The 12,246-nt window shown below is 42.6% G+C and overlaps 1 protein-coding gene across 6 annotated transcripts in view; it reads left to right on the top strand.

Annotated features, from left to right (window-relative positions):
- The window catches only part of ELF2 (E74 like ETS transcription factor 2), a 34,523-nt gene extending 26,228 nt beyond the window's left edge, over positions 1 to 8,295 (top strand). For 4 of the 6 annotated variants that reach the window (XM_036404660.2, XM_036404658.2, XM_036404659.2 and 1 more), the window contains 6 exons: positions 842 to 955; positions 1,929 to 2,103; positions 3,041 to 3,127; positions 5,441 to 5,633; positions 5,998 to 6,351; positions 6,582 to 8,295. In XM_036404660.2, coding sequence (XP_036260553.1) covers positions 941 to 955; positions 1,929 to 2,103; positions 3,041 to 3,127; positions 5,441 to 5,633; positions 5,998 to 6,351; positions 6,582 to 7,209 — 1,452 coding nt within the window. In that variant the 5' untranslated portion in view covers positions 842 to 940 and the 3' untranslated portion in view covers positions 7,210 to 8,295. Of the gene's footprint in view, positions 1 to 841; positions 970 to 1,928; positions 2,104 to 3,040; positions 3,128 to 5,440; positions 5,634 to 5,997; positions 6,352 to 6,581 lie in introns of all 6 variants that reach the window. The other 2 variants (XM_036404662.2, XM_036404664.2) reach the window with 1 other exon arrangement.
- Positions 8,296 to 12,246: the final 3,951 nt, after the last annotated feature.

Below are 12,246 nucleotides of genomic sequence, written 5' to 3'. Positions count from 1 at the left end.
CTTGGCCAGAGTGTGGGTAATGGGCAACAGGTGTTCCTGCAGTCACCGCTGTTCCAGACCTCTACAAGGCTGAGGAATATGGAGTTAGCTTTGCACAGAACTGGAGTTTTGCATGGTACATTGGGGTTTTTGTGTTGGTGCTGTGATCTGCACTGTGTCAAACTTCACTCTGCTCTCTTGAAGTTACATTATTTTTGATTAATTACTTTTCCTAAATTTTCAGAACTTGAAAAGAGAAGGTTTTTTTACCTTCTTCCCTTAGTTTTTGCATAAAGCACACTCTTTATATATGTTTGTTGTGCTTTGTGTTTTTTTTAACAACCAACCTGCTAAAATGAACTCAAAATTATTTTCAGTGTCAGAAATCAAAACAGGATGTATGTTTTGGAAACTAGTCTTGTATTTACATACATGTATATACACAGACATGTGTATGTACATATTTATGCAAAAGACTGAAAATTTGAAGAGGTGACCTTTAGATTTTAATGGGATAATAGTTGGAGATGGTACTACTTCTCTGTTCTGCTGCATTAATTTGTAATCATCCTCATCTGTTTTTTTTCTGGTTAATTGGAAGGCAGAAGACAAATCTCAGTCTCTTTCTGTAAGCTCTTGAACTCCTCATGGAAATGAGCAGCTTGCTTGTGAACTAGGAATCTAATCTAGGAAGTGACAATGTCAGTTGTGCTTGTCTTATGTCTTCCCTAAATATTTTTGTTGGCAGGAAGGTATAAAGCTTGTGGTTTTCATGTTAAAGGTTGAGCAGTGTAGTTGTACAGGGATACATGTGGACTCCTGTAAGTAACCTGTTCTCATAGTTTTTTGTGTCCTTCTGCAGTAGAAGCATCCGTTCATGGCAGCAATGTGCACTGCACAGATAAGACAATTGAAGCTGCAGAGGCCTTGCTTCATATGGAGTCTCCTACCTGCCTGAGAGATGCCAGGAGTCCTGGTAGGTCAGCCACAGTCTCTGCTCTCTCTGGGAGCCGTTTCTCCTTCTACTCATCACTAAGACAAGCCAAGTGGGAAACCTGGTTCTCTGAAGAGCTGTATGCTGTTTCAAACATTTGCCTGCATATTTCAGAGCGACTGATTTGTTTGAGTTTTATGTGATTTCTCCACCCTGAAACACGTGTACTTACAGGTTAAATCATTTATCTGAGAGAGTTTGTTGGGAAGAGATAGCTAGTAACAACATATGTTAAATGAATTTTCCCCCCCTAAACGTCATGGAATACTTTTTCACTGTGCAGGTGCCAGAGCTCTGGCACAGACTGGCCAGAGAAGCCATGGGGACTCCATCCTTGGGATACTAACAAGTACAGGATCCTGGGCAACCAGCTGTAGGTGGCACAGCTTGAGCCTGGGGTTGGACCAGGTCCCCTTCCAACCCCAGCCCTTCTGGGTTCTGTGAATCTGACTTTGTAAATTGCTGAAATAAAGAGTTGTTTTAAGGGAAAAGTATTTCTCTTCATCTTTCCATTTTATAAAGAATACCCAAAACCCATGTGCTGCACAGTGTTACCGCTCTGAAAAACCAAACCTTAATGTTGATGGTTATTTAACTTATGTCCCTTGTCAAGTTATTTAATATATGTTGGATGAAATAGTGATCAAACTGAAATGCAAAAGTCACAAAATAGCAAGTGGAGATCAGAGTAATGATCTCAGATGGAGCTCTAATTTGTTTAAAACAAGTTGAGTTTGGTTCTGAAGAATCTTGGTGTGGTACTTGTTTTTGCCTAAAACTACTGACAAGTGTGCATGTTTTGGGGAGTTGGATTGATTTTCAAGGTGACAGGATTTTGGAGCAGAAGCTTTATACAGTGTTGCATATGCTTTGTTTAAAGTAATTTTATGTAAGATACATTAAAATAAAATCAGGTAGAAACTTCATCAGATATTCTTTTTTTCTTCTCTTGTAGTGGAAGTTTTTTGTCCCTCCTTGTGTGTCCACCCCAGAGTTTATCCATGCAGCCATGAGACCTGATGTGATCACAGAAACCGTGGTGGAAGTGTCAACAGAGGAATCTGAACAAATGGATGTGTCTCCTGTTCCAGCTTCCCCTGATATCCACGAACCCATGAAGAAGAAAAAGGGTACATATGGCTCTTCATAGGAGCAGTCTCACAGTTTGACTTGTGTTGTCCACTGCCATGGCTGGTGCAGTTGGTACAGGGGAGCATGGATTGGATGGTCTGAGCTCTGTGCTCAGACAGACAGATTGATGGGAGTCTGAAATGTGAGTCTGCATCAGGAATAAAGAAGGAGCAAGAGAATGGGCTTGGACAAGCCATGAAGGAAGATGGTTTCTGTGTTGTGTATTGTAACACAAAGTGGAGGAAGGGTAGAGTATTCAAAGAGGACTTTGGTGGTGGGTAGCCACTTTGTGGAAAAGGTGGGAATATTTGGTGAGATGGTAGACTTGGGCTTCATGCAATCAAGCAACAGGGTAAATACTAACTTAAACATAAATCAGTTTACACAATCGTTATCAGATCTTATTTGTGACATTTTGTCTTTCCTGTCTATTTGGCATGTCTTGGAGGAGAAACAATTCAGAAGAGTGTTTGGTTTCTAAGCATTTTGCTGTCCCATGAGAGGTTGGCACCTGGTAAGGTTGCTCTCTCTGGTCCAGCAGTTTTGTTAGAGGCATCAACACAGTTCACATGGCTTTAGCAACATTGGTTTAATAGTTTCCAGACATGCTGAGATAGAATATTTACTTGTAGTTTAGAGGGAAACAAATGCAATGCAGTGATAAAATGATACAAATCCAAGATCTTTGAGTCTTAGAATTAATAAAAATGCACTTTAACTTGTCTGTAATTGAGTAAAATCTGCCTATGAAGTAAACAACCGAATGGTAATTACACTGGATGTGCAGTAGTGATCTAAGAATCAAAGTTTATCCATATCTGTGGCAAGGAAACAGCAGGGGGGGAATACACAAACTGCTTTTTTCAGCAAAGGCAGACTATAAAATTTTACTCTGCATATGATTAATACTTCTTTTTCCCCATGTGTTACGTGCAGCTGGCCGTAAACCCAAGAGCCAGCAGTCAGCTTTACCTGATGGCTCTCCAGATCTAGGTATAAAGAAGAAACCTAGAGAAGGCAAAGGTACATTTTTCCATTCATTGAGTCTTTTAAAATAAGCAGTGGATCTGCATGGTATTTATCACAGGAAATGTGCATATCTTTTAAAATGTGATGGATGAGATTGTATTGATTTTATTAGGGTTTTATTCCATGTCTTTAAATGTGTTTGTACAAGATTTAGCACGAGGATGTATCTAGGATGTGCTCTAGGAGTCTCCTCTAGTACCCTCCAAGTTAATAGGTTTTCTCATTTTTTATTTGCTTTACTTTGTGGTTATTGACTTCTGATGTCTTTGGTGTTATGTTTCAACTTAGTGCTACACACATGATTTATTAAGCTACTGCTGTAAGACTTGTTTTCAAGTAGAGACAGCACATGAGCATTTAGTAAGGTCATGGTTGGAAGTAAAGGTAATAAGATTGGAAGTGTGATTTTTGAATTAATGGACAAACTTCAGTGGGGAATTTATTTTTTGACTAATAGGTTTCAGTTTAGTTTAAGGAGAAAAACAAACGATGATGTGTTTCTGTGTTGGTTGAGTGGAGAATTATGTGCAGAAGAGTTGTAATGTTTCTCCTGATAAATAGAGGTTCCTTTCTTGGGCTGCAAGCCCCTGCTGCTCATTCAGCGGAAGACAGACTGGGACATGAGCTCACCTTGGGTTTCCTTTGGGGTGGTGTGCCATGTATCAGCTCTTCCCTGAGTGCAGGTGACACATCTGGATCCTGCCTCCCCCTGGTGCCCTGGAAGTTGTTGTGAGGTGTTGCTGTAGCTGGGAGTGACAGTTTAGTGACCGGGAGCAGCAGCATGCTAGCTGCAACAGTGTGCAGTGCTCAGCTCCACTGTTACTTTGGCATTTGTTTAAAAGCAAGGTCTCTGCTGTTTACCTTATTCCTTATCTGGCTACAGCTCCTGAGTCATCAGGTTGTCAGGAGGGCAAGGAAGAATGGGACTGACTTCATGGAGATGTTTGCTCATGGAAACCAGTGCAAACACTAATTCAACTTCCCTACAGTGCCCAGAGTTGCTTTAGGTTTGGTGTAGCAGTGGACTTCAGTGGAGATGACAGATTTTGTATCTGCTATATTTAAAAATACATCTTGTTTAATTAATTCCTTTTTCTGTAGTCTTCTTGAGTCCCTGTCTTGCTTTCTATTTCAGGTTTTAGTATTACAGCTTTCTGTTACCTGAACAGTCCTTTCCAGTTGTCCCAGGTCCTAGTTTCCTGGACAAATAATTTGAAAAAGGAGGCCTGTATTTCTCTCTGTTCTCCTTTTTGTGCTGGTGAATTCAGCTCTACAGCTTCTTGTTTTATAAAGTGGGAGATGGTGCTGCTCTCTGGTTTTCAGGAGATTTTTTAGCTTTCTTTTAAATTTATTTCATTTCTATGGCACTTCCTAATGACCTACTTATATCTCTTGTTCTCATGAAGTATCTCATTCCATATTTTGTACTACAACTGGAATAAATTAATTTTTTTTCTTGATGTCCTGCAAAATATTTTGTTAACTGGATTTAATTTTTGTTATTACTTATTTTAGAAAGCACTTGCAAAGGTAGGCTATTTCATATGCAGCATGGGTTTGGAAAAGCAGGAATTACTCTACAGTTTAGTACTATCAGAGTTAACTCATGGAGAATGAGAGATGATTGTGCACATTTGGAAAGGGGATCCCTTGCTGGCATTCCTTCCTTTGTGCATTCTGGATGCTTTCTGGTGCAAAGTGAGGCAGCTGTAAATCTGATTTAATTGTGCCCTACAGCTTATTTATTCTCTTGTAGTTCCTGTTTGCTTTCTGATCCTGAAGCCCACTTATGTTTTTTGCAACAGCTCTTGGGAAGGGTTAGAGCATGGGGTGCCAGCAGTTAGTGTGAGAGTCCCAGATCCCTGGCAAACTTAACCACAGTTGAGATGGTTTGTTGCTGCTGGCTGTATGCCTTTTAAAAATTACTTATTTGTATCCTCCTGTTTTGCAGTGTCATAAATGTACCGGCATTTCATGTGCTGTTTAATCAAATAGGAGAAGGAAATTCTAGCACTCGTCCGGCTGCATAGATAGGTACAGACTTGGAACACCCTCCCATGCTTCTTTTCAAGAACTGTACATGGGTATTGGATGGAACAGGCAGGCTCCTGTGCTGTGTAGCTGATCACTTGGAGTAGCTTTTTCAGAATGTAAATATTCATGGAAACTTCACTAAAGTTAACAGAGTGAATGATTATGTGCAGGTTACATCCTCTGTGCAACATGGCTTGTAATGCAGGTGATATGGAGAACTTCCTATTGTCTTTAAAAGTGGTTTTCTAACACAAAAATGCTTTCTGATTGTAGGAAATACAACATACTTATGGGAGTTCCTGTTGGACCTTCTTCAGGACAAAAATACATGTCCTCGATATATTAAATGGACTCAGAGAGAGAAAGGAATCTTTAAACTTGTGGATTCAAAAGCTGTCTCCAAACTCTGGGGAAAACACAAGAACAAGCCTGACATGAACTATGAGACTATGGGAAGAGCTCTGAGGTAAAAACTCTTAGATTCTTAGGTTATCTATTCCAGTTTAAAATCTTATTTTTGCCCATAGAAATAGAAAGGTTCTGAAACTTTAAAAACTTTGCCCTTTTGCAGATTTAGCCTTCAGTCTTGCAGTCCCTATAACTTTTTATATTAGCAGTAAATTTGCGATTTTAGTTCCTGAAGTGTGTATTTGAAAGGTAAGATTTTTACAGGTAGATCCTTCAGATGATTTGCCAGTGTGTTCTAACAGCTTCTTTCCATACCTCCTTACACTGTAGATTTTACTGTGATTACTTCACGTTTTCTTGTTAGCACAGAGTGACATTTTCTTTAAAATGTTGCTTAATACTTAATTGTACTTTCCTTGCAGATACTACTATCAAAGAGGAATCCTGGCTAAAGTTGAGGGACAGAGGCTTGTGTATCAGTTTAAGGAGATGCCAAAAAATATAGTTGTCATAGATGATGACAAAAGTGAGTCCTGCAATGAAGATTTGGCAATGCCTACAGATGAAAAGTCCCTGGAAAGAGTGTCTTTATCTGCAGAAAACCTTTTAAAAGCAGCAACCTCTGCACGTGGAGGAAAAAATTCTTCTCAGTTGAGCTGTACCAGAACAGAAAAAGCAGTCACCAGAGTTGTGAATATTGCCTCACCAGTTCACGACACATCCTCATCTCATCCTTCTACTACCACTGCTACTGTCCCAGCAACATCAGCTCCCAGGTTTGTGTTAATGGGGCTGTTGAATTTACAAAGTCCTGTTGCTAGATGTGCAAAAGTTTGGGGTTGGGCTCTTTGTTTGCTGGTTTGGCTCTTTCATTTTTTTGTTATGGTTAGGTTTGGTTTTTTTTAAGAACCAGTTAAAAACCTGTCTCTCTGAGAACTGCCTGTCCTTGTTGTCCTCTGTGATGGTGCCCTGTGTTTTGGCCTAAACACACACGTTTATCTTGTAGGACTGTTCGAGTGGCAATGCAAGTGCCCGTTGTCATGACCTCCCTGGGACAGAAAATCTCAACTGTGGCAGTGCAGTCAGTAAACGCAGGGTCACCCTTAATAACCAACACAAGTCCAACCACAGCAACAACTCCAAAGGTAGTAATCCAGACAATCCCGACTGTGATGCCAGCCTCTGCTGAGAACGGAGACAAAATCACAATGCAGCCCACCAAAATCATCACCATCCCTGCCACGCAGCTCACGCAGTGTCAGCTGCAAACGAAAACGAGCCTGTCTGGCTCGGGAAGCATCAACATCGTGGGAGCCCCGCTGGCGGTGCGGGCGCTGACGCCGGTGTCCATAGCTCACGGGACGCCGGTGGTGAGACTGTCGGTCCCTGCTCAGCAGCCCTCTGGCCAGACTCCTCCCAGGGTCATCAGCGCCGTCCTCAAAGGCCCCGAAGTGCCCTCAGACACAGCCGCGTTGAAACAGGAGTGTGAGGTGAAAACGCTGCAGCTGGTCAAAGAGGAGAAGCCAGCGGATGGAGGCAAGACTGTAACCCACGTGGTAGTGGTTAGTACACCCTCAGCTATTGCCCTTCCTGTGACAATGAAAACAGAAGGAATCATCACGTGTGAAAAATGAAGAATGGGTTTTTCTTCCAGCATGGACTCCTGACTGTTACGGTTTTGAATATACTGACGTGACTGGGGGAGGGATGTGGATGCCACCACCAAGTCAGAGAGCTGTGGAATGTTAATAAACATGCATATGTTCAAGACTTACTGGAAAAAAAAAATTATTTCCCCGTGTTTCAGTGGGACTCAAACCACGCTGATGCGCTGATTAAAAACTGCCTCTTCCAGTTGGGGAACAGCTGAACCTATGGAGAATGAAAGAGAGAGGGACTGACAAGGGACCAAACAATTTCACTACGCTACCGGTTACCAAGCTACACTAAGACCTGAAACACTAAGAGGGAGCTGTGTGAGAGGTTTGCCTTGGTTTTTAGTTTTCAGGGGGAGAGGAAAGTCTCATTGTTACACAAATGGCAAATTTGATGCATTTTATGTGCATACCAGCGATTACTACTGTGTGCCCACAGTACTCAACTGGTGCTATGTGAAAAACTATGCTACTAGGTGTTGTAGGAAGTGAAATAAAGGAGATTAAAGAGCTTCTAAAAGAAGACAGAGGCCTGGAGGGATTTTTGTATCATACAGCTTAAGCAGATTCAAATTGAAAGCCTTAGACTGATTTTCAGTTATCTTTCTTGAAATAAGCTAATGGCTTGTTTGTGTAAAGCTTTTTTATTAAAACAAAATTTTTAAAAACCTTATACCTAGCACAGTATTGTTATAGAATAACATGTAACATATTTTGTATGGTAGTTAAAAGTCTGTCTAAATTTCTTAATTGTGGACAAAGTAGCAGCAGGTTTTCTGCCTTCTGCTGTACCATGCCTGTTTCTCTCACTTAGCCTTGACATCTGTGCATACATTTCAGTTTCAGCTCTACTCTCACTTCAGAGGTCACGCCCAGCATGAGCTTTTGTCAGGTAGTTCTAAACCTGTAAATTTTTTTTAGTTGAAGTTAAGAGGGAAGTACCAGTGTTCAGAACGAACTATAATAGTTTGTATATTCAACATTTGAAGTATATTCTATTTTGTTGTACTCTTGTTTCAAAGTGTATTCAAGTAGGTTTTAATGAAATACAGAAAGAAAATTTAATGGTGTTTGGTGTGCTGTTTATTTTTTTCTTCTTCCTTTCTGCTAACCTGTTAACCTTCTTTTCTTACTTGAAATTTTCCAGGCATTCATCCTAATATAGATGATACAGTGTGCAATTTTGGGCCTCCTCCCTGCTTCAGAGGGCTGACCAGCTCTCTCACTCATTTCTGTAAATACCTGTGGAGCTTGCTGTAGCTGGTGAGGTAACTTCTGGCAGGGGTCTAGTTCCTAGGTGTTCTTAGTGTGGTGATCACACACATGAGCTCTGTGAGCTGCCCAGCTGCTCCTCCAGCTGCACCTGATAGTGGCTCTGTACTTCCAGTGCAGCTGCATGGCTGCAGGTGTAGCTTACCCTGATTCCAGGGGCACCACAGTGGCACATGCAGCTGTGGGTACTCATAGCAGTCACAGCACATGAGTACCTGAGTAGTCAGGTGCCCAATGGACCCCCAGTTCCTAGTGATATGCCCTGAAAAGTCCTCAGGGCAGGAACTTGGGTCATCTTGAGATTTAATTGAAGCCTGAATCATCATCCAAGTACTTGATGCCTGGAGGAGCAGTTTTAACAGCTGTCTGCAGCTGAGGTCTTGTGTAATGCTGAGGGACACCAGAATCCAATACTTCACATGCTGAGAAACAGGTTACCTGCAGAGTCCCAGCAGCAAGGCCCCTTCTTCCCTTCAGCTGGAAAGAAAAGTGGAAATAGCTCCACACAGCCAGGCCAGCACTGGGGGAGCTATGAAAGGCTTCTGAAAAAAAACTGTTCTTTTTCATCCTCTTGAGCAGGCAAGTGGAGTTTAAGAACAAAAGGAAGCTGAAGCCGATAAAAAAGCGTGTGTAAGGCAGCAGTCCAAAGAATCAGAAGTTCTTAGATGTGAACTGTGTTTCTGGCATGGGGTAGAGGACCAAGACCCCTTCACACAAGGACATGGAGAGAGAAGATGCCTTTTTTCCAAGAAAGGTAGGAAAGGGAAGTAGGGGAAGCTGGGCAATCACTGGATTCATCTGACAGTCTGAGAGGCACTCATGTTCTGAGTAAAGGGAAATGGAGCTGTGGAAAGAGAGGCAGGTGGTACAAATCTGAGCTAAAAGATGAGAGGAACCAGTGTTTTTAAAGCTGCTGTTTTAAGTCCAGTCTGTAAGAAACCCTGTTCTCGATGGCTGTTACTTGATTGTATCTCAGAGCATGAGGTATCGATGTCGAGCGTTTGTAATTAAGACCAACACCTAATTTAGATCCAGTGGAAGTCAAACGGGGACAAACTGTCTTCCTGGAATTAGATAAGGATCTCCAGCTGATGACCTCCTTGTAATGCCAGGACTTCCTTATGTAATGGCAAAAAGGAGAGGCCTGAAGGCCGCAGCTGCCCTGCTGGTGGGGTGGCCAGCTCTGAGGCGCTGCCGTGACGGCGCTTGGGCTCTCTCCCCTGGCCAGCAGCGAGTGGCACATGGCCCTGGCTGCCAGGGCATACCCGCCTGGAGGTCCTGCAGGGCTGTGAGAGCCTCACTCTCTGTGAGCATGGGCTGTAGCTGACATGGAAAGGGCACCTACCCTCATGCTGTAAATATCAATGTTTTCACTGGTGGTGTTGGAGGACGTGACCTCGGGATGAGGGAGCTTTGGTCGGGCTTGTGACATCTGAAATGGATGAAAGGAACACCAGAATATTGAAATGGTTAGTTGAGTATCTGGCTATACTCCCAGGCTTTTGAAATCCCATTGAAGAACCTGTTGTTTTGTACATGGGTGAAAGCAGGATTCCCTTTTACATCTGAATCTGGTGGTTCATGTAGGGGCCAGGCTTAACTCATCCTTGGCAAACAGCAACTCGTGGATGTGTGGGTAGAATGAAATTTGTGTGAAGTGAGTATGCTTTATACAGAAGGCATTGAGACATACACAGACTTGGTACCGCTGATCTTGCAGATAAGAACTATTTTTATTTTTCAAACCCACTATTTTAAATTATAGAATGAAAAGAGTGATGTTGTGTAATCCAGAGGGGGGAAAAACACCTCAGCTGTAAGTTGCAACTCAGAATAAAGGTCTGAGTATCAAAAATGAGCGAAGTTGAAAGGGGAATCCCGTTGTAGAGACAACTGGCTTTGTTAGCTCTCTCTCTTGCGTATCTTTCCCAGGGCAGGGGCCTGGGCCTTGGCACAGCTCTGGGGAGAGAGTGCTGAAAGGAAGGCTGAGCTCTTGGGATCCTCTGCTAATTGATTTCGTCAACTTTAGGGCTTTGGAGAGCTGCATCTGAGGAGATCAGGCATGAGTGAGCCAGGGGCAGTCAGAAGTTGAGGAGAAAATGGAGAGTGCTTGAAACCTCAAGCTGGTACTCAGCACGGCATGTGCAGCAGGGAACTCGGCTCCGTGTGAGGATTGCTGCTGCCAGAACAAGGTGAGTGCAGTTCTGCCTTGCAGAGACAGTTCAAATAGCAGGTGTTAAGCTCATTAGGAAGATCCAAATGACACTATGTATTTGGGATCTAATTGTTCTCCAGGAAAGATAGTGTTTTAATAAGCTTGAAACAGCTCCTGCCTCTCAGCAAATTAAACAAGTGGGTCATTTCTTCCTGCAGCTTGCTTGAGAGTGAGGGACAAGTGTCACTGCTAAAGCACAGGCAGCCTTTATTCAAGATGAAAGCAAGGGATCTGTGGAGCCTTTTCTTAGCCTTGGTGTGTTTATAAGGCATACATTCACAAGGAGAGCTTGGAAGACATTTTTTATTGTTAGGAGTCTTACTGTTACACAGGAAAAAAAATCCTTTCTGCTGCCTCTGAAAAATATTTAGTGTACTGATATTTATAGCTGGCAGAAGTATTTCAGTGCTGCAGGCTTGTCTCTGGCTGCATAAAACAAAGCAAAAGCAATAATCCATTTAAGTTTTTCAAAAGAGTGCCAAATAGATTATGGCATGTACTGGAATAAAAGGGTGAAACTGCCTGGGAATTTAGCAGTTAATTTCTGCAGCCTATCCACCTTTTTATTAAAAGCTAGCAGAAAGGGTTCAACATTGCACTGTGGCAGGGCTTTTCTGAGAGGACAGTATTGCCTTGAGATGGGAAAAGTCTCCAGCCTTTTCAGTTATTCCACCCCCCCTTGCCTTCAAAATTACCCTTTAAGGAGTTGAAGCAGTGAACATGTACTGTAACATGTCCAGGATGGAAGAAGAATCCCAGCCCTTTCCACTTGAGAAGAGGTTCTGCAGTGATGGCACTATCACACAAATCATGCTCTTTCTCAACAGCTGATTTCTTGGTTAGGAGAATTAAGCAAGGGATGCAAGCAAGGGTAGAAATCAACATGTCTTAAGAATCCTAGGGACCATGTACTCCAGTGTGAGAGTGGCAGTGGGAGTTGTGCAGCTGAGAGCAGCTCCTGCTGCTCAAAAGCCTCGCACAGTGGGGTCTGTGGCTCTGCGCCCTGGCCGTGGGGAAGGTGCCACACTGAGGGACACCTTGGCTGGCCTGAGGAAACTGAAGCTGCTTATACAGAAGGGAAATGAAATCATGGAGTCATTTCATTTTTGGTGGCAGTGGTGGGGTTTTTTGATTATGGTTTGGTTTGTTTTTAAATAGAGACCTGATCTTTGCTCTCAAGTCAGGGCTTTCTGCCACAAGTACAGTTTCTTCCAGAGCAATGCAACTGCCAAAAGGAGTCTGGATGGAAGCTCCAGCTTCTGGTGTGAGGTTTTTGTGGTAGATGAGTAAGGATTAGACCTACTAAAGATACCATCTTACAGTGCTTATTGTGATGTTGATTTTGGAAGTGTTTAGCTGCAAATGACTACAGATGTTAACTAACAAGCAGTTGTATAATTTCTCCTCCCTGCAAGACCATTTGAGGCAAGGTCCTAAGAGAAAATACTTGTCAAGGAGAAGCTGTGCATGTCACCCCCTCTGCTCAATTGAGGGCAGCCAGCACCATGAAGAGGAAGCTATCAGTGTCC

Source organism: Molothrus ater, unplaced genomic scaffold (genome assembly GCF_012460135.2).
Source record: "Molothrus ater isolate BHLD 08-10-18 breed brown headed cowbird unplaced genomic scaffold, BPBGC_Mater_1.1 matUn_MA508, whole genome shotgun sequence".
NCBI classification, from domain to species: Eukaryota; Metazoa; Chordata; class Aves; order Passeriformes; family Icteridae; genus Molothrus; species Molothrus ater.
This window is presented reverse-complemented; position numbering and strand designations above follow the sequence as displayed.